The following is a 23061-nucleotide window of genomic DNA, read 5'->3' on the forward strand; positions in this document are numbered from 1 at the left end:
AATATAGTGCAGTCGACCTTTTCTAAACCATGCACTGTTCCCTGGATAACTGACTAAAATATGTCCACATCTATGATAAGGCCCTTTTCCTTCAGGTGGTGGTAGTGGTTTCCAATCCAGACACTGTGTCCTCCAGTCTCCCATTCTCATTCTCATCGTCATTATCCCCAGAGCTGTGAGGAACGCTACTACCATCAGTAGTGGCCTGTCCTTGTCACTCCTCCTCAACCGTCCCTCTGTCCTTACCTTCCTCCTCTTCAAGTCGCACAATATCTAAGGCAGCAGCAGCAGCAGCAGCAGCAGCAGCAGCAGCAGGAATTTCACAAGTGCCACCATGTTGAGGCACTTCAAGCATTGTGTACAGTGCTATACTACCAGGTCCAAACCACGACTCTTGTGGCTACTACTCAGGCACTCGCTTAAACAATGAGATTAAGGGGTAAACCTCCACCAGTGTCTGCTGCAACTCCCCTCTTCAGATAACAGACTCCTAAAGCTAAACGAGATGGTTCATGGGCTTAAGGCAGTGGTTCCCAAACTTTTTCGGTTCAAGGCTCCCTAAGTCGATCAGAATTTTTTCAAGGCTCCCTAAGGTGATCAGGATTTTTCCACGGCACCCAAAGTGAAAACAAAGTTGTATATACATACCTAACAGTTGCAGTGCGCAGTTGGTATGTCTCTCACGCAGACTCTCGCTCTCTCAGACATGCTCACGCAGACTCTCTCTCTCTCACACACGCAGACTCTCACACACGCAGACTCTCACACACGCAGACTCTCGCTTTCTCAGACACGCTCACGCAGACTCTCTCTCTCTCACACACGCAGACTCTCACACACGCAGACTCACACACGCAGACTCTCACACACGCAGACTCTCACACTCTATCTCACACTCTCTCTCTCACACTCTCTTTCTCACACTCTCTCTCACACTCTGTCTCTCTCTCACACACTCTCTCTCACACACACACTCTCTCTCTCACACACACTCTCTCTCTCACACACACTCTCTCTCTCACACACACTCTCTCTCACACACACTCTCTCTCACACACACTCTCTCTCTCACACACACTCTCTCACACACACTCTCTCTCACACACACTCTCTCTCACACACTCTCTCTCACACACTCTCTCTCTCTCTCACACTCTCTCACACTCTCTCTCACACTCTCTCTCACACTCTCTCTCTCTCACTCTCTCACTCTCTCACACACACTCTCTCTCACACACACTCTCTCTCTCACACACACTCTCTCACACACACTCTCTCTCACACACACTCTCTCTCACACACTCTCTCTCTCACACTCTCTCTCTCTCTCACACTCTCTCACACTCTCTCTCACACTCTCTCACACACTCTCTCTCTCACACACTCTCTCTCTCTCACACACTCTCTCTCTCACCCTCCCGCCTCGCATGTATTTCTCTCCCCTGCTTCTCACTCTTACTACCTCTTTTCCTCACTCACCCCCTCTCTCCTCTCCCTCCGTCAATTACCCCACGTTTACTCATTCGGTCTTCCCCCCCCACAATTCCCCCCACAAGATATATACCTAAAAACTTCCCACCCCCGAATACATACAAAAAAATCCACACTCCCCAAATATATATAACTTCCCCCCCAAATGCATACAAAAAAACCCACCTAATTTATATATATATATATATACATACACACATATACACACAATCACACCCCCCCAATACATATAAAAATTACCCCAACACCCCCAATACATATAAACATTACCCCAACACCCCCAATACATATACAAATTACCCAAAACATAAAAATTACCCCAACACCCCCAATACATATAAAATTTACCCCAACACCCCTAATACATATAAAAATTACCCCAACGCCCCCAATACATATAAAAATTACCCCAACACCCCCAATACATATAAACATAACCCCAACACCCCCAATACATATACAAATTACCCCAACACATAAAAATTACCCCAACACCCCCAATACATATAAACATTACCCCAACACCCTCAATACACATATAAAAATTACCCCAACACCCCCAATACATATAAAAATTACCCCAACACCCCCAATACATATACAAATTACCCCAACACCCCCAATACATATAAACATTACCCCAACACCCCCAATACATATACAAATTACCCCAACACATAAAAATTACCCCAACACCCCCAATACATATAACAATTACCCCAACACACTCAATACATATATAAAAATTACCCCAACACCCCCAATACATATAAACATTACCCCAACACCCCCAATACATATACAAATTACCCAACACGTAAAAATTACCCCAACACCCCCAATACATATAAAAATTACCCCAACACCCCCAATACATATAAACATTACCCCAACACCCCCAATACATATACAAATGACCCCAACACCCCAAATACATATAAACATTACCCCAACACCCCCAATACATATACAAATTACCCCTACACATAAAAATTACCCCAACACCCCCAATACATATAAAAATTACCCCAACACCCTCAATACATATATAAAAATTACCCCAACACCCCCAATACATATAAAAATTACCCCAACACCCCCAATAAATATAAAAATTACCCCAACACCACCAATACATATAAAAATTACCCCAAAACACCCAATACATATAAAAATTACCCCAACACCCCCAATACATATATTTACCTTGGGGATGATGGTCAGACCAGTGGCTTGCGGGGGGAGGGAGGGGGATGGCATGCCGGTGATGCATGGGGCCGATGCTGCGGGGGGCGGGGGGCATGGCTGAACGGCCCGGTCCCTGCATGGGGGAGGTCAGTGCTGCGGGAGCCTGTGCCACGTGGGGGAGGGCCAGTGTGCTGCGAGGGGAGGGCCGGTGTGCTGCGGGGAGGGAGGGGGGTGTGAGGCTGTAGTGCTGCTGGGATACATCTGTCTCCCGGTGCTGCTCCTCCAGCATGCACGCCGGGCCTCCCTCTCTCTTACTTCCGGCACTGCCAGGGAGACCCGGCGCCGGCTTCAGAGGTTTTTTTCAGAGGTTTTTTTTTTTTTAATTAACTAGCAGCCCTTGTTTCCCGCTGCTGGCTGCCCTGATAGCGGCGCCCCTCTAGCCAAGCCGTGGCACACAATTTGAGAAACACTGGCTTAAGGGAAAGAGTGGGTAAAAACCCCTCTCACCACCCTCTCAAGACACACACTCACACACACTTACCTTGGGGGTGAGGAGCAGTCCTGTGCCAGTCCGAGGACTCTGCAGCTCCCTCCTCTGGCCGGAAGTTGGATACCGATGCCGACAGAAGGAGGGAGAGAATTGCAGGTCATCAGAGAGCTGGGGAGCTGCTGACCACTGCTGCTTGGGTACTGCAGCATTGGCCCACCGCATCAACCCACCCCATCATCCCACTGGGGAAACCCCAATTGCCCGATAGGGCAATCCGCCCATAAACAAAATTTAACACTGACACTCAATTACACCCCTAGCAGTCTCTCTCTCTCTAGTTCCCCTCTCACCCTCTATCTTTTGCATACACCAACACCTAAGACAGAAGTAAAAGCTCACAGACCCCTTTATATATGTCATAAGGGCACACTCTTGCCACTCTGGAGTATCCCAAAAATCGCTGCATTCGGCTGCAGGTGTCCCGCACAGCTCCTCGTGTTGGCGTTGTCCTTGTTGAATTGGACGTCTGCATGCGCACCACAGCACGGTGTCCCAGAGGTGTCTGGCTGGCAGGTTTTCTGGTGTCCTCTAAGTGGCAAAAACCCTGCGTGTTTTGTCTTCGCTTAGAATATCGGCTTCCTCAGGGGTTAACAACTGATAATCACAGACTAAGTGCAATTGCTTTTATTCACAAATTGAGCACTGCACACATTTATCCACAGACCAAGTGCAAAAGCAAGTTTTTTATTCACAAATTGAGCACTGCACTGGAGTTAATTTACCTACAGTATTTGCGCCTTCACTTTTTCACTCTATTTGTATTACACGGTACTAAGGACCGTTATTTGTAGGCTGCACTAAGTTTGTTTATTGTTTTATTAGTCATGTGAATTGTAAGTTTGCACTTCATTTTTCCTATGATATATTGCTGAAAGATTACCAATTTAACATTTTTTTTACACCTTTGAGGCATGGTGTGACAGGGTAAACAAAAGCCACCAGTTATATGCCTGGAAAACCTATGTCTAGTCTGCAGTGCAGCACTGACTAGGTTAACTTCAGCTGGGAACCTCAGGATAATTAGTTGGATCCCAGCTGCCTAATCAATGTGTGTTAAAACCCAGGCTGTAGACAGATGGAGGCTGTTGATGAGAGAGGAGTAAGCTGCTAAAGTGATTCCTGAAAACAATGTCTGAGTAGCAAAGTAGTGAAACTGTGAACTGTCTGTCCCCTGCATAGAAAAAGGGTATCTGCATATATCTAAACTGTCTGCTATAGAAAAACTGTTTTGTTCGGTTTGCTGAAGGAAAAGCCATTTTCGTTTGTTACTGAAAAAGAGCTATTTTTGTTTTGTGTGCTGTATATTTTTCAAGGCAAAATAAAACAGCCTTGTCAAGAAACCCACGTGTGTAGTTGCATGTACCCTGCAACATATGGTGTCAAGAATTGGGAAGGATTTTGAATGGCCCCTGCAGTTAAAGGGCCATACATACACACAAGAATGAAAAAAATGGAAGAATTTTTTTAAGACTTTTTGTGCGAGCAGACCAAACAGCAGGGACAGTTAATGCAGGAGCAGGCCCGGCTGCAAGCAGAGAGAGATGAAAGACTTTTGCAGCAGCAAACCCAGCTCCTAACCCAGCAGCAGGCAGCACAGGAGGAGCGAATGGCCAAGCTGCTGACCCAATTCCAGGGGTCTGCCAGTCCAGAACTTGCAAGCAGACCCCCGATACTCCTGAGGAAAATGGCTCCGAACGATGATCCAGAGGCTTTTTTACTTACTTTTGAAAGAGTTGCCGAAGCTCAGGGCTGGGCTACAGATCGCTGGGCAACTGCTTTGGCCCCGCTCCTCATAGGAGAAGCCCAGGCCTCATATCAGGGTCTCCCAGCAGATCAGGCAATGGACTACCGCCAAGTAAAAGCCACCATACTGGATCGCTTAGGTCTGACCCCAGAGACCTACCGGCAGCAGTTCCGGAACATGAAGTACACCGCTAAGATGAGACCCCGGGTCCTCGCTCAGCGATTATTGGACTTATGTACGCGCTGGATACAATCCGAGGAGTGCACTAAGGAGGCAATTCTTGAGCAGGTGGTTTTGGAACAATTTCTACAAATAATACCCCCTTCCGCAAGCTCGTGGGTAAAACGCCACGCTGCTGAAACCCTAGCTTTGGTGGTCCGACTCATGGAGAACTTCCTTGGGGCTGAGCAGCAGGCGAGTGTCCTGGACCTGACTCCACCGGATCTAGTGGACACCCAAAGAGGGAGGTCGGATCAATGGGGAACCTACGGCCCGTCACGGAAACGCCAATTCGAACGGAAGGAGCCATCGTTCCAGCAAGGACGGAATCCAAATGCTGGTCCCCGCAGAGACCCTCATCTCCTTCCGGATGTCGGCTCGTCGCAAAGTGAGAGGAACTTCCGAGAACGTCGCCCACAGGACCCACCAGATGCCTGGTGTCCAGTAACCGGTCCAGCGGAGCGCTATCCACAGCCCCCTCCTGCGAGGGAACCCTCCCCATGTTCCGTCTGCGGAGAACAAGGCCACCGGTATGTGGACTGTCCACTGATGGATTGTTCATTCAGCAGAACCGTCGCCTCGGCTTTTACTGGGGAAAATTACAAGCCCTGGCTACTTCCAGCCCTGATTGGGGGAAAAAACGTCCAGGCCCTTGTAGATTCGGGCTCTGGGAAAACTCTGGTCCTCCAGGAACTGTTACCGCCCAACGTGTGTTCTTTTGACTCCCCATGGAGCATAGAATGTATACACGGCGATGTAAAACGCTATCCGACGGCCAAAATCCGGCTACAGGTAAAAGGTCAGGAGGCTTACCTCGAAGTAGGAGTCGCTCCTTGGCTCCCTGCCCCATTGTGCCCGGTCGAGACTGGCCTTTCTTTTCGGACCTAATGGCCCCAGTCCTTCACGAGAACCCTGGCAAACTGTTCCCCTTCTCGGCAGACCTTTTTCCCAGTAGACACCGGGTTCAAAAGACTCGGAAGCAAAGACGCTTGAACAAACAGGACTGGTTGCAGAAATGTGGGTCTCAAGGTGACCATTCTAGCAGTCAGAAGTCACAAGTGATGGCTGGGGATGGCCAAAGGGAGGGGGATATAGGCCCTGGAGATTTACCAGACCTGTATCTCCCTGACTTTCACCAGAAGCAAAGGGAAGACCCAATCCTTGCTAGACAGTATGACAAGGTGGTGAAAATTGATGAACAGATTTTAGATGCACAGGGGGTGATAGTATTCCCCCATTTTGAGCTATCAAATGATATCCTACAGTATATAGGGTGAATAGGCAGACACAAACAGGGGAGGTCACCAGACAGATATTGGTTCCCAAGGCGTTTGTTAAATCTGTGTTCACTCTAGCCCATACTGTCCCTTGGGGTGGTCACCTGGGCAGGGATAAAACATTGGACCATATTTCATCCCGATTCTATTGGCCAGGGATGCATAGTGATATTGCTAAGCTATGTGCAGCATGCCCGGAGTGCTAGCTATCTAGTCCAAAAGGACAAAAACCAGCCCCTTTGGTTCCTCTACCCTTGGTGTCAGTTCCCTTTGAGAGGATTGGGGTAGACTTGGTAGGACCTCTAGAACCTTCTGCGAAAGGACACAGGTTTATCTTTGTAATAGTTGATTATGCGACAAGATATCCTGAGGCGTTCCCTCTGAGAACAGCAACGGCGAAGCAAGTAGCCAACAAATTGTTGGAACTGTTCTCACGGGTTGGACATCCAAAGGTTATGTTGACAGACCAAGGTACAAATTTCATGGCTAAACTGATGCAGGATGTCTTAAAATTACTAAAGGTCGTCTGTTCGGACATTGGTCTACCATCCACAGACTGACGGATTGGTGGAAAGATTTAACCGAACTCTAAAGGGGATGCTGACGAAATTTGTAGATTCAGAAAAGAGAGCCTGGGATGAACTTCTCCCTTTTCTGCTGTTTGCAGTGCGGGAAGTTCCCCAGGCCTCCACGGGATTCTCTCCATTTGAATTGCTCTATGGCCGCCAACCCCGGGGTATCCTAGACCTCCTAAAGGAGTCCTGGGAGGAACAGCGGTCCCCTTCTAAGAATACCCTGCAATATGTACTAGACCTTAGGAAGCGCCTAGATGTGGTCGGCCATTTTGCCAGGGAGAATCTTAGATCAGTCCAGGACAGTCAGGAGAGACATTACAATCAGAATGCTCGCATGAGAGTGTTTCACCCAGGAGACCAGGTGATGTTATTGTTACCCAGTTGTGAGAGTAAACTCCTGGCCAAATGGCAGGGCCCATTCAAAGTACTCCGCTGTACAGGTGATGTGGATTACGAGATCGCTCAACCAGGGTCCAGGAAGGGTAAACAAATTTACCATGTGAACTTGCTGAAACCCTGGAAGATGCAGCGGTCTCTATTCATCCACCCGATGGAGGAGGAAACGGACTTGGGTCCTCAGCCTCCACGGGAGAACATCGTGAGTGACGATAAAATCCCAATGGGTAAACAGTTGTCCTCTGAACAAAAAGGGGACTTGTTAGCAATAATTACTCAATTCCAGGATGTTTTTTCTGACTTACCAGGACAAACTAACTTAATTTCCCATGCAATCGAGACAGCACCTGGGGTAAAAGTACGTTCCTGTCCTTATAGGTTGCCTGAAAGTTGTAGGGCTCTGGTAGAGAAGGAGGTACAAGAAATGTTACACTTAGGAGTGATTGAGGAATCATGCAGTGAGTGGTGTAGTCCACTAATTATGGTCTCTAAACCCGATGGGAAGGTAAGATTTTGTGTGGACCTCCGAAAGGTCAATGCGGTATCCAAGTTTGATGCATATCCGATGCCAAGGGTGGACGAATTAATTGACGCCCTTGGTAACGCGGAATATATATCCACGTTGGACTTGACAAAAGGATACTGGCAAATACCCTTAGAGGAAAAGTCCAAATGCAAAACAGCCTTTGCCACTCCCATGGGTTTATACCAGTTTGTGACAATGCCATTAGGACTGCATGGAGCCCCAGCCACATTTCAGAGACTCATGGATAAGATACTGAGGCTCCATAGGACTTATGACGCAGCCTACCTAGATGACATTGTCATTTATAGTAAACACTGGCGGGCCCATCGAAATAGGCTGAAAGCGGTCCTCAAATCTCTAAGAGAGGCAGGACTCACAGCCAACCCTAAGAAATGTGCATTGGGTAAAGCGGAAACCAAATTCTTAGGGTATGCAGTGGGAGGTGAAAAAGTAAGGCCACTAGCTGACAAGGTAGCTGCCCTGAAAGAAGTTCCGACCCCCCAAACAAAAACGCAGGTATGCTCTTTGCTGGGTTTAGCAGGGTACTACCGGCGGTTCATCCCCAACTATTCGGAAGTGGCAGCCCCTTTAACGGACCTCACAAAAAAGTGTGCCCCTACACAAGTGGTGTGGTCAAGGGATTGTCAGAGAGCCTTTGAGGACATAAAAAGGTGTCTATCAGAGGGTCCCATCCTTAGAAGCCCAGACTTCAACAGCCTTTTATAGTGCAAACAGATGCATCAGAGATAGGGCTAGGGGCAGTGTTGTCACAACAGTTTGAGGGAGTTGAACATCCTATCCTTTTCCTGAGTAGGAAATTGTTCCCAAGGGAAAAAAACTACTCAGTGATTGAGAAAGAGTGCCTCGCAGTAAAGTGGGCTATCGAGGCTTTGAGGCATTACCTGGCAGGAGTCCATTTTACTTTGGTGACGGATCATGCTCCACTGAAGTGGTTAAATAGCATGAAGGATTCCAATGCTAGATTGACTAGGTGGTATATGGCACTCCAACCCTTCTCATTTGAGATTCAGCATAGGCCGGGAAAAGAGAACGCAAATGCCGACTTCTTTTCTAGAGAAGGGGTGGATGGTCGGGCTTCAGCCGTGCGTAGCCCCAGCCACACACTAATAGGGGAGGAATGTGAAAGGGTAAACAAAAGCCACCAGTTATATGCCTGGAAAACCTATGTCTAGTCTGCAGTGCAGCACTGACTAGGTTAACTTCAGCTGGGAACCTCAGGATAATTAGTTGGATCCCAGCTGCCTAATAAAGGTGTGTTAAAACCCAGGCTGTAGACAGATGGAGGCTGTTGATGAGAGAGGAGTAAGCTGCTAAAGTGATTCCTGAAAACAAGGTCTGAGTAGCAAAGTAGTGAAACTGTGAACTGTCTGTCCCCTGCATAGAAAAAGGGTATCTGCATATATATAAACTGTCTGCTAAAGACAAACTGTTTTGTTCGGTTTGCTGAAGGAAAAGCCATTTTCGTTTGTTGCTGAAAAAGAGCTATTTTTGTTTTGTGTGCTGTATATTTTTCAAGGCAAAATAAAACAGCCTTGTCAAGAAACCCATGTGTGTAGTTGCATGTACCCTGCAACACATGGCTAAATGCTTTGCGAGAAAGCAAAATGTAAAAAAATGCTAAAAATTCATTGTATAAAGGGATGAGGGAGGCAACATTTTTTGTTGATTGGGGGAAGAGTGAAATTTTGGGAGGGGGTGGCAGTTGGAACAGGGAAAATCCAGGCCCCAATGGATATGGTCAGCCAGGCCCCTTCCTCATCTAGGCCCGGGACACCAGGCCTAGCTCCTCTACTCCCAGTTTTCTCCCACCATCCCTTTCCCCACCCCTTTGGCTGCCCCAGAAATGAAAATGAAGGAACACACCTTAATACTTTCAAACCAAAAAATAGTACCAGCACTCTCTGTCTCACAGCTACAGATATAAGCGAATACCAGTGTAGGGAATATGAATAATTTAATGACACTAATAATAGATAGGTGAGAGAAAGAACCCAATTTAGCACTCAGGTTCACTCTCTGAAGATAAGTGAATGGTTTAAAACATAATCTTTATTAATAACGGTATATATTAAAAAATGGTTGATGGAACGACGTACTGAAGGTAGGTAGATCCTGAATAAAATAGCCGTGTTGGCTCCGGATCAGACTTATAAGTGTACCAGAGTGTTTTAATAAACTACTGGTAACATATTAGCACAGAGTTCCTGATGTGGACCTGTGTGGTGAGTGAATACTCCAGGTGTGTCCGGGTATGTGCTGAGACTATAAGTCACAACGCTGATATTAATATCCTAGTCGGTAATGGTATATGTGACTTATAGCAACTAACATACATGTAGCATGCTCCTTATGTATGTTAGTTGCTATAAGTCACATATACCATTACCGACTAGGATATTAATATCAGCGTTGTGACTTATAGTCTCAGCACATACCCGGACACACCTGGAGTATTCACTCACCACACAGGTCCACATCAGGAACTCTGTGCTAATATGTTACCAGTAGTTTATTAAAACACTCTGGTACACTTATAAGTCTGATCCGTAGCCAACACGGCTATTTTATTCAGGATCTACCTACCTTCAGTACGTCGTTCCATCAACCATTTTTTAATATATACCGTTATTAATAAAGATTATGTTTTAAACCATTCACTTATCTTCAGAGAGTGAACCTGAGTGCTAAATTGGGTTCTTTCTCTCACCTATCTACTACTATATACACCCAAAGCACCGTTCACAATACCATTCATTCATTTGTGGCTGCAGCAGGGGCTCCCCTATTATCCCCATGACACTAATAATAAACTGAAAATATAGCAACAATAGCCAATACGCCAATGCAAGAATAAATATCACCATAGAGGAAATCAAAAATAAAGGGGGTAGAAGGGAAAGAAGGAGAAGGGGAAAAAAACACAAAAGAAAAGCAAAAAATCACAAAAATGGAAAAAGGAAACTAAACTAGGGGGGCGACGTTTCGAGGGGTGACCTCTTCATCTGGCCCATTCCCCCTGGTCCCAAAGGGTCCCAGAGGTACTTCCCTAAGCCTTCCCTCCCCACTGTCAAATAATCCCACACTCAGCTAATGATATAAATCTAAAGTCTAAAGAGGGCAAATCACATAAGCAGATATCAAATATCAAACAATGAATGTAGATACAAGAATATTGTAAAAGACACAGAACATATGCAGATATCAGATGTCAATCAGTGAACAAGTATAAGCAAACCCTCTTCCTGGTGCCTTGTCGAGTGCTTGGGAACCCCTTAGTACTTCTGAAGGGAATTAGGGTCCCTTCCTGTTCCGTGCACCCTGCAACCTTGCTGAGTCAGTGTGTCAGAGTGCTGTCTATCACCCCCCCCCCCTTTCTACCACACCTTAATACATTGACACAAAATGACGCAGAGTTTAAATATCAGCAATTTGCCCCTGGTGTAAAGCTAAAATCCTACATCAAATAATCTCTTAAACCTTACAGTTATGGTTGCTATTATTACAATTGATACAATATTACCAAAAACTTCAGCTCCTTTGTTTACCCACATACTGTATAAAGTTGTCAAAGATGAACTGTTACCCTTATATGTGTTACATTAGGTGCACATTAGGTACACCTTCAATGACATGATATAAGTTATACCATATAATTCAATATCTAAGTCTATGAAATTTTCCTTCACTCTTCCATTACTCAATGTAGGAAACATACTATGTTACTGACTGCATTACTCATATACATTATGTAACTTTACAACTACTAAATACACAGCCCTCCAATACATCTTACTTTAAATTATGAAGCGGATAGAGCACTGAGTACAATTAATTTGAATTTTATACTATACCTGAGGAAGAGATCATATCTGATGTCCTCATTTGGGTTACCAGATGGAGTGGTATAACAGTAGTCCATCAAAACATTCCACCTATGTTATTAAGAAATCATAATATAAGGAGATTGAAGATATATAAGATATGTCTATAACTGAAACTCAGTTTTTTTTTATGAATAAGAAGGTAATAAACACAACATACACGTTATTCATAATTTGCTCTGATAGTTTACAAAAGTCATAGTTGCTTTTTTTGTTCAAGTTATGTACAGTATGTTACTTCTTTAATATATTGTAAGTTCATGGAATTCTTGTATACATGTAAATGTGAACATGTTCTTGTTTCCTTTTAGAATAAAACATAGTGCTGTAATGCAGACGTTCTCACCTGTGCAATCTGCAGCGATCTGGCCCAGCTGCATAGAGGGAGACGCCTCTCCCTGCACATATCTCGCCAGCGATCGCAGGGTTTAATAAAAAATTGAATACTAGTGTACATGAGCAGGGGGGTCTCCGGAGGAGAACCACGTTGATTTCAGGTCCGGGGACCCCCAGCTTCCCGAGATACAGACCCCATTATGGGGTGCTAGTATCTCCTATGCATTTAAATTTCCTGGTCCACCTTCATCCACCCCCGCTACCCACATTAAACATGGCACTGGTAGTTAACTCCTTCATTGCCTTTGCAGTTAGCAGTTAGCATTGCCTTAGCAGTCAGGTAATGACGTTGCCTGTAAATTCATTTTTATTGCATCGTATTGATGCTGGGGGTCTGCGGTGCTGGTATTAATGTGTATCAACTCCGGCGACCCCCGGCATCAATCCAATGTAGGAAAAAAATATTTCTTCTAAGTCCCTCACTCATAGCCCTTCTCACCAGCTTCACGCTAACTTTTTCTGGCAAGATGGATTTTGGATAAAATCGCCATTCTAAAGCCTTGATAACATAATCAAGGCTACTAGAATTGAACGATTTTCCAAAACTTGTGATTTGGGGCTTATCGCTGCACACCTTGCGGCAAGAGCCAAAAATGTCGATAAAATGCATTCGCCGTGTGAGGCTTTCTGAATAGCTGTAGCTTTGGAAAACCCTTGCCTAACTTTATTCAAAAGTATGCAATACCGCCGACGCTACTATTTGCATATTCGATTAGTCCATAACTTGAAATATGTGTATTAATGGAGAGAGAGAAAGTGACTAACTAAGAATACGCTCTCTTTCTTTCTCAAAACCCATATTTTAAGTTCCACTATTCGCATGTAACCCCCTGTGTGATGAGATCCACACACTCACAGTGCCCCCTCGCAGGTTCCTCTCCAAGGTGCTCTGGACATGTGACTGTGAGGGATATTAGAGCAGCCAATAATAATGGCTGTGGAAGAGGAGAAACAATGAGGGAGATGATCCTTTAAAGAGGGGAGCGTCCATGTTGATATCAGATCTGCATGGACCTGAGGACTATCAGATTCGGTTGAGGATTGGAGTGTGTGCACATGGCAGGAGGAGCAGAGAGTTACAATCCAGACTTGATTTAGAGTTCAAGCGCCTTCGGAGGGGACCCTCAATGGCTATAAAGCACAGCGGTACCAAAGCACCCTTTTCATGGTGTGCTGGCATCATCACAAGCCAACATACCCAGGATGCGGTGGCTAATACACCACTGAAACTGATTCACACCCACAAAGCATTTCTGGGGATTGTGTTATATTGCATTCTGTCTGTAGTGATCATCAGCTGAGGATCACAGGTTACCCAAGTAAGTATTGGTTAAGTAAACTTGTTATGTTATATCACCTGTATATCATGTCCATATTATTCCCACCATCTGACCGTAGGCCATGAGGTCACGTGTGACCCAGTAAATTATCAAAGGGGACTCAGGCCCATGCCTCAGCAATAGTCATGTCTGAGAGGTAGTAGTAGGGGGGTTACACGCACATACTGTACTAATCATATGTGAGAATAATGGCCACAAGTGGAATTGCATACATTCGCTCAATATTCATCTTTGCATGCCAATTTGTGTCCACAAATCGAATATTAAGAAAAAAAACCTGCAAATAATTTACCAGCAGAATTTCGACACTTTATCCCACCTCTGCTCCATGTCTGTCACAGGGGTTGATTGAGGCAATTACTGTATGTTTGTTAACTACAGTGTCATTATAGATGATGCATTTGATAACGCTTTGGATGTCAGAAGGTTTGTGGTACCGCATGCTGTGAACCTGGCGGCTTCTGGGTCATGTGTTCCAATTGCTCAATTTTCTTTAAAATAGAAGCAGGTGGTCTCCGGAGCTTAACTGCATTAATTTCAGTTCCAGGGACCCCCTGCTTCAAGAGATACTTACATCCATAGGGGGTGCTGGTAGCAGCTAGAGGTGGGCTGTGTAGGGAACATAATGGTTGCTTAAATGTCCTGAATCACTCAGGCCAAGAGGAAGCCATGATATCATCCCTTGCGGCTTCCTATTGGCCAACATGACGAGAACCTATAAACATCCGGAGCTTCTACCTACACCTTCTACGGAGGTTTGTATCTCGGAAAGCAATGGGTTCCTGTATCCTGGGGAGCAGGGGTCCCCAGAGCTGATATTAATGTGGTTCAGTTCCAGAGACTCCCTGCATTCTGCCTATTAAAATAACCCAACATGCTCTGCTTCTTTAATATGACGTTGCCCGAAACATAATAGGGCACTCAAAGGGTTAAGGTCTATCTCCTGCATACATAGAATTAACATTAGGTTGAAGCATGTTAAAATTACTTTTTAAAAATAAAGGTTTTACTGAATCCTTTCTATGCAAGGTCAGTACGGAAACAACAACATACTGTACAATGAAATTGAGTTCCATAATACCGTCCGTCAAGGTTGGTTGCTCTCACTGCTGCATATATTTTTGTCTTCAATGGCAATCCTGTACTTGGTATTAGCAATTGCTGGCTGTAGGTTGAATCCTGTAACAGCAATGAATTTTGATATGAATTATTGTTCAGAACAATTACAGAAAGTCAGTTTTCCTAAAATAAAATTAATTCAAGTAGTTATGTCAAAAAGTCATGAGTCATTTTGTCTAGAAAAATAGACAGCATGTTGTGTGTACATTTCTCTTGCTCATGGAAATTCGGGTAAAAAAATATTAATTGCGCTCCACATGAACAAATGATTGAACAACGGTGCAAAAATCAAGCAGTCAGAAAAGAGTACTAATTATGATCAATGTGTAGTTAATAGCATGATACAATTAAACCCAAATCTAAACACAAATCCCTTTTTAGGCTAGACACTGCATTGAAATGTGATCAAAACTAGCACCAGTTAAGAAAAAATAGTTTTTGCCCATATTAATATGCAGACAAAAAAGCACACAAGGTGTTTTTTTTATGCAACGCTAAAAAGGCATTAAATAGCAGATGAAACGTCAGAAAGATGTTTCAGACATTGCAGTAGGTACACATTTTTGTCCTTTACAAAATGTTATATTTTTTAAAGCAAATTTAGAAAAACAATAAAGGAAGCATTGGGAGCATTCAAGTTCTTTGAACAATTTAAAACCTGCAAACAGATGTGCCTCATTCAGTGAAAACCCCATGCCAGGGACGTCTCAGACGGGCTCATAAATAAACATCTGTATTCAAAGTTGTATATACAATGTATAAAGTATAAACATAAAGATCATAGGATTATCTCTGATTACCTACTTAAAACATGTAAATTATTTATGTTTCCTTCGTATAATGATGTTTGTCTTGATTGTATACATGATAATATTTTTAAAAAGATAACTGTTGTTTTCAATGTGACTGTAAAAGCAATACGGATGGCTCTTATACTGTTGAGGTTTCATCAAAAACCGCTTTTAACTTTTGCTGTAAAAGTCGGCTGCATGCTAGACATTTTATTGTTTATACTGTATATGGAACACTGCAAATGGGGGGGTTTAAAAATACAGTAGATAACAGAAGAGGCCCACATATTGTTTTGTACTTACATTATAGAGGAGTAAATTCAGAGTGCTGATAAACGTACCATTGCCATCTCGTACGGAAATAGCGGCTGAAGATCTACATTGATAAATTAAGAATTAGGTTTTGATAACAAAAATATTCTATTATAATGGAACTTACATTAACTTATATCTGTGCATCTGGTAGTCTGTTTTACTCAGCGATAAAGTAGCAGATTAACTGTACAGGTTTTCCAACATCCTTTTTTTCTCATGACATTCAATTAATTGAATGCTACCATTTAGCTCCTTTTAAAAAAAAATCTTATTACTGTGGAAGGCTGCATACTGTGGTATAACTTACAGAGTAGTCACATGTCCGGCTATGGTTATGATAAAATGTAAACATGCTGCATGTATTTCTTTACTTATTTTTAGACATTTGAAACCTATTAAAAAAGAAAATCAATAAAATTAGCAAAAGTAACTAAACAGAGAAAAGCTAGTGATAATTTTTTTCACCACCGTTGCAGCCAGAACTCTGTTATCTTTCCATGTACATGAATAAATACATGCAATTCAGACTTACGAAGCAAGTTGGGTGTTGTTCACCAAGTACTCCAGTGGATAACTGCAACTAAATTTGTACAGAAGTCCAGGCAGATAGCTAATAATTGTTGGTGGATCAGGTGTATCTATGTATCCAGAAATATTGCCTATTTGTACCATTGATGCATTGCCATAAACGTTGAGTCCTGGTACAGTTGATACCTGTTAATATATTTTCATAAAATTAATGAAAAGTGTTTTATAATACGTTTACAATACAGTATTATCTTTAATTATCTTCACTATATAACTAATTGCAACTTATTTTGAATACCCCAGGGTTGAAAAATATTCGGACAGTGTAGAGACAAAGTACTGACCTGCAATTCAAGTCAATGGTACTTAACGCAGGATCAGGGTGTGATAACCGATATCGGAGGGTAGTAAATCACAGTGTATATATCAACACACAAAAGAGCATATTCTTTAACAGTAAAATGACACCAGGAGAGGCATTGGTGATATGCCTTCATTGTATTGTTTGGGTGGATTGCTGCTTTAACTATCCTTGTATTTCAAAATAGTAATGCAGTAGAATGAACTCTGATATCAGATTACAGCACGCAATTAGATTGTATTCCACGCCTTTTTGTATCTGTAAATCTTCAGAACTTGTACAAAACGGATGCAATTATGCTATTTCTTATCCTATTTTCACCTATTAATCTTCACCTAGAGGTACTAAGAACAAGAATGCAGTAATTAAAGGAAAGCTATCCGTAGCAAGAATACCTGTTTTATCCAATCTAGTGGACAACAGTAGATCTTATCTTACCACTAAACTATTTCCACAAGATTCCAAGGTACTCAGGTTGATGGTGAAAATAACAACTGCGGGAAAAGTGTTGTTGTTTATGAATCCTCTGCAGTGGGCATCCCCATGTTTCGCATTAAGTGATAGGTCCGTTTCCGAATAACCAGAAAAGAGAACCGTACAAAAGTTTATCTTCATTGTAATTGTCTGTACTCCACAGTAGACGCTGATGTCTCTTTCCGCTGCAAAGCATACATAAACATAATCAGCTTTGAGGTGCTGAGAAATAAAAGACGCAAATAAGAAAGAGTTTAACATATACCACATGACAACGTAAGTTAGATTTCATATTGCTATTAAATAAAATAAGAAAATGAATGAAATATCAAAATAATATAAAAATATATGTGCAGTTGTGACCGTTGCAATTGTTAAACTGTGTATTGTTACTCTTAGCGGTGCAATACCACCCAAATGAATTAAGCATTACACATCATATTAAGAAGTGGCCAATTACAAAAATATATCTATTTTTATCTAAAACTTTACAATCTTCTAAATTATAAGCAATTGCAATTTTAAGGCTTGCCACTGTATCAGTGATACTGTATGGCTGTTACTAGTTTTCTTCTAGCAACACCTGCATTCTAATCATCTATGTTTATTAGCTCCTTTCCCTCTGAGGATAGTCACATTATCAGACAGGAATTAAAGCTTCTTTTCTATTCCATTCTATTTTAACCTATTCTATCACTTGGTTCTATTCCAGGCAGGGTCTTTCTCCCACTTACAAACATCCAAGAAAGTAGTAATATTACCTTTCAAATGGTAAGTGAAGAAGGTTGTACTTATATTGTAAATATCTGCCAGTATTAGATACTTTTATTATATGTGGGGATGAAAAAGATGGCTGACATTTCTTCCATTGAACTAGTGGTTTTGATACTGTACCATGTTTATAACATCAGTTGTAAGCAGACAGAAAAAAGGGCACTAAATAGCAGTCTAAATTCATGTGACTTTCTCAAAACACTCTAGAGGGATTACACCTTTAAAAATAAGGTAAATACTGTATATGTAAAAAAGGATGAGACTTGAGAGGAAAAGTTCTGGCTTGTTTGAGACAATCACAGGTCTATTAATTTCTACAGCTCCTGATCTCTTCCTTTGACCAACAGAATATACTCTTGTGCTTAATAAAATTCAGCATTTAAATGAAATGTTATGCCTGGCAAAGACAATGGGTCTAATTCAGTAAACTCAGAAGCAGCCGACAACTGCCAATCAAGTCAATAACAATTTTCGGGTAATTACAATGTCAACAGCCACTTTAGAGTTGATTGAATCATCCCTTGTGTATTTTTAGTAAGCAGGGGAAAAATGTGCATTTATGTTAGTGGAATCTACCATAACAAGCTCATTCAAAATGAAAGACCAAGATAAAGACAAGATAACATACAGTATACAGAGTTTACACACATACGTGCAAATAGATATGTAGCACCCTTGGTGGTATGCTATTAATTAATTAGGTTCATAGTTCCTACAAGGACTTAAGGGGTTAATCCTTGCAATGGCCCTAAGACTGCGTCTATACTATAGCAGATGGAGCGGAACGGAGCGGAGGCGCGCGCACGCTGCGCGTTCACATCTATGGTCTTCTTTGATAGATGGCGCCAGCGCGCACGTCAGACGGAGCTGACAAAGACGCGAAATTGAAGGAGAATAAGCCAAGTGATTTTTTGCGTGATGGCATGATCACGTGACCTGTCTCCTCCAATCAAAGTGAAATTACACACACAACACAAACAACATACAAAACACACTCAAAATTAAAGTTAATTTCCATACCGGGGGAAAGTTAACTGGTCTGCACAGTGCTTCAGGTGCTGAATCTGAAAAAATGCCCGTGGATCGGGATGTGAGGTTGGGAAGTGACGTCCGCACCGGAACGTCATTGCCACACCTTCAAATTTTTATTGTCATGCCCCAAATCGCACCCGCTGCATACTCTGCAAAGCCATGAAAAAGCTCAGGCTTTTGAGTGTACTGTTGCTCACTTTTTAGTTTAATAAACTACACCCGTATACATTGATGTGTGGTGTCACCCTTGTATACATATATATGTATGATCTGTAGATCTGTGTGATCTGTAGAAGATACGTGTAAAGACGCAGATGAGTGTTTGGCATCAGACTGTTGAGCGCCCTAAAGGAAAGGCCTTTGATGATAGCTGGCAGCTGTGAAAGATACCATTACCTCTGTCCAGTACTCTTTGATAAAGCGCACCATGCGAGAAATGCGTTAGAGGTTTCTCTTTTAAACAGTTTATGTCTCATTAAATTTTTGTTATTTTTTCATTTGGCCTCCAGTTCTCGTTTTTATTGCTTTGCTCCTAGTTTTTTCTCCTGTTTACCTGTTCCTGTTACCCGTGGATGCACGCAGACTGTACCGGAGATTTCTACTTACCTGGAATTTGGATCGTGAGTACGCCGTCCATTGTTTGCTGCTGATTTGTCACTAAGGGTTATCTGGTATATGTGAGGGTCTGTCGGTTCCCTTAGGGGGACCCCAGGGCCATCGCTTCCAGCTGGTTCCCACTATATGTGATCTAAGGACTACCTTATTACAGCTACAGCATTTCTACACTTATGGTTCTGTCTCCGGTATGTTTAGGGTTAATTTAGCCTCCGTGTGATACACGCTGTCTTCTAGGCTAGTAGCGTCGGGCTTGGAGGTTTATTCCTCTAGTCTGCTATACCTCTGTCCAATACCACTTTTGGCCGTGTGAGTACACTGTTATATTTTATATTCCCTTCACTACAACCTACATTGTGTGTTGTCAATTGTGTGATAGGGACATCTCTTGATTCCCTTTAACTTACATTGCGCCCCCCTATTCTTCTTTTTACATATCTATACTACGAGGATCGCAGGAAGATCCTCGTCCTGGGGTTGAGCAGCAATCAAAACCACCTTTTATGGGCTAGTATGGTCCATTGGTATTTCTGACTATCACTATATTATTATTTGATTTGTAGGGAGCGCCCCATTTTTCTTTTGTATTCTTTTGTACCCCCTCGCTGCAAGGCTCGCTGCGCACTGTGATGCGTCAGCCAGCAGGGGATACACAAGGATCGTGATCCCAAGTGGCGATGCGTCACATGGTGTGGCAGGGAGCCAATGAAGGGGCGGAGGAGGAGGGAAGCTGTCTAGAGCTATGGGAGGGAGGTCTGAGTGTTTATGTTTGTGTGTATTTAGGCTATGTTCACCCACGCCTTTGATTTGGAATCTGCACTGTCCTCTGTTATGGCAGCATTCCCCCCTCTCCTGCCCTCCGGTGCCCGTCTTGCAGGCTGCGCATGCTGGGGAGGTTGTGGCCAGCTACTGCTGCTGAGCTTGTCTTCTCTGGGAGGAGGCAGCAGCAGAAGTAGGGGGGGGGGGGCAAAAGCATGTGCGGCAAAAGCAAGGCAAGCAAAGCTAAAGCATGACAGCTCCGGCTGGAATCCCGTCTCACGCTGCTGCCGTTTTGGCCACGCACCCCCCCTCCCCCCGTGCCCAAAACCGGCTCCTTACAAACCGCATATAGTGTCTTCAGTGTGGGCGCGCGGCGTGAGGCAGCGGGCCTTAGCCTAAAGTTGGGCCCCTCTATATGGCCCTGAGTATGTTCCACCCACAAGAGGGGATGGACAGGTACTCTAATGGAGGTTTTGTAAGGGCCTAGGAGTATCACCTTAGAATTACTAGGGGGGTAAGAGACTCCTTTGTTCTGTCAGAGGCGATAGGGTATAAGCTCTCATGCCAGACTGAACCCTGCCTATGGATTCCAGTGAGGTGGGAACAGCCATCATTCAAGTAATAGAGTGTACTGTAACTTTATAGCACTACAAAGCACAAGATATGTAGCTCTTTGTGAAAATGCTATCTTAGCGCCCCTAAGGAAGGAGCTAAATGTATATGTTATGTGACTGCAAATAAAGTAACATAAACGTTCCTGGCACCCTTTATTATGTATGCATGTATGTATGTCTTTCTTTATTTATAGACATACATGCCCAACATACTAGCCCTACCCGAATTCTAGCACCCTGAGAACAATGTAAAAGAACTGCTGAGCATCACCTACACCACTACAGAAATACTAGGATGCATTGGTGTGGCCCTGTCCTGTTGGGCGGTGGGTAAAGGAATTACACATATGTAAAATACTTTACTCTGGATTAACATTGGTGGCACCTTAAAAAGAAGATGGAAATTAGAAAAAAATATTGCAGGGGAAAAGTGTTTTCATTTTTTCTTTTTTTCTTGATGACCTTTTTTTCAAGCATTGCAAAGGAAAAAGGAACAGTCATAACCTGCGTTATTTTTTCTTTGCTGGCTTTTTGTGATTTACAAAGTTTGATGTTAGATTTTTCACATCAAGGGGTATATGCAGTAAACGGCGAAAAGGCACTTTTCGCCAGTGTCTCGCCAAAAATGCCTGCAGCGATTCAGTAAGCCCCAAGAAGCTGGGAAGTTTTGCCGAAATGTTTTTTTCAGCAGACACGCAGCGAAAAGCCACTTTTTGGCACTGTTCGCCACTTTTTCAAACTCGCTGATTTCTAGTAGCCCCGATCAGATTTTCGCCGCTACTCGTCGCTCTAAAATTGAGAATTTCTCTCCAAACCGTCTCGCCACAAAAAGTTGTCAAGAGGGTAAGTTAAACCGGCGAGGAGTGGCGAGAGAGGGGACATAGAAAAAATCAGGCCTTTTTCCTGCCTCAGATTGATGCTGGGGGTTTCCGGAGCTGATACCCATTAATACGTGCACCGGAGACCCCCGGCAGGCATCCGATGCAGGAAAAATGCATTTACAGCCACTTCATTAACTTAGCGGGTAACCGCTAAGGCAATGAAGGGATTAACCACCCGTGCCAGGCTTATTGTGGGCAGCGGGGGTGGGTGAAGGGAGTATTTAGCCTTTGTGGGTGTTTAGACCTTGCGAGGGGACTGCGGCTGGAGTTAACCCCTTCATTATCTTAGCAGTTAATATTGCTAAGGTAATGAAGGGATTAACCCCTCCCGCTACCCACCCGCAAGGTCTAAACACCCATCCTTGGGGCTAATACCCCCTTCACCCAACCATGCTACCCACAATAAAAACAATACATACTACAGCCCCACTACCCACCTCCCTGGCCCTCAATAAACATTACTATATAAAATACACCACCCACCCCCTGTGCCCATAACAACCCCTATACCCCCTAACATACAGTACATTTTTTTATGCACAGGAATGATACTATAGGCCGGCGGTGGCCCTCAGGATGCCCCAGCGGGTATCCGGGTGTCCCCGCTTGCCAGCAGTACCAATTCTGTGCCCAAAAATAAATACAAAATTCATAAATACTTTGAAATAAATACACCCCCCCCCCCTGCACCCTAACACATACAGTGCAGTAATGGGCAAAATTACTATTATCCACATATGGATAATAATGCATTTGCCCATTTCAAATAATCTTTGCACTCACCCCTGCCAGGCTGCAACGATGAAGCCCATCCTCATCCTCATCCCGTCCATGCCCTCCGTTGCTGCAAAAAATACAGAAGAATAACAAGAGACAATATACTGTCCCCTAACCCCTTAATCACCTTATCGGTTTTTAACCGCTATTGTAATTAAGGGGTTTACCCACCTTCCCCCACTACTCACCTGGGAGGCTTAACCACACTCTCCCACTACACACCCGTGAGGCCTAACCACCCTCTCCCACTACCCACCAGGGAGGCCTACCCACCAACCTCCCTCCTGAGGACAATACCCCCTTCACCCCCCGCCCCCCACTACCCACAATAAAAACACTACACAGAAAAGCCCCACTACCCACCTCCTAGGCCCAAGAATAAACATTACCATATTTAATAAACAATACACAACCAAC

General features: G+C 43.6%; 1 protein-coding gene across 1 annotated transcript in view; it reads right to left on the reverse strand.

Annotated features, from left to right (window-relative positions):
• The window catches only part of LOC142491020 (zona pellucida-like domain-containing protein 1), a 172154-nt gene that overhangs the window by 143450 nt on the left and 5643 nt on the right, over positions 1-23061 (reverse strand). Inside the window, exons 2-6 of the mRNA XM_075593359.1 lie at positions 17157-17377; positions 16362-16543; positions 15818-15890; positions 14686-14783; positions 11839-11919 (exon numbers count right to left, since the gene is read on the reverse strand). Coding sequence (XP_075449474.1) covers positions 11839-11919; positions 14686-14783; positions 15818-15890; positions 16362-16543; positions 17157-17377 — 655 coding nt within the window. The remainder of the gene's footprint in view (positions 1-11838; positions 11920-14685; positions 14784-15817; positions 15891-16361; positions 16544-17156; positions 17378-23061) is intronic.

The sequence above is a fragment of the Ascaphus truei genome, chromosome 3 (genome assembly GCF_040206685.1).
Source record: "Ascaphus truei isolate aAscTru1 chromosome 3, aAscTru1.hap1, whole genome shotgun sequence".
Taxonomy (NCBI): Eukaryota; Metazoa; Chordata; class Amphibia; order Anura; family Ascaphidae; genus Ascaphus; species Ascaphus truei.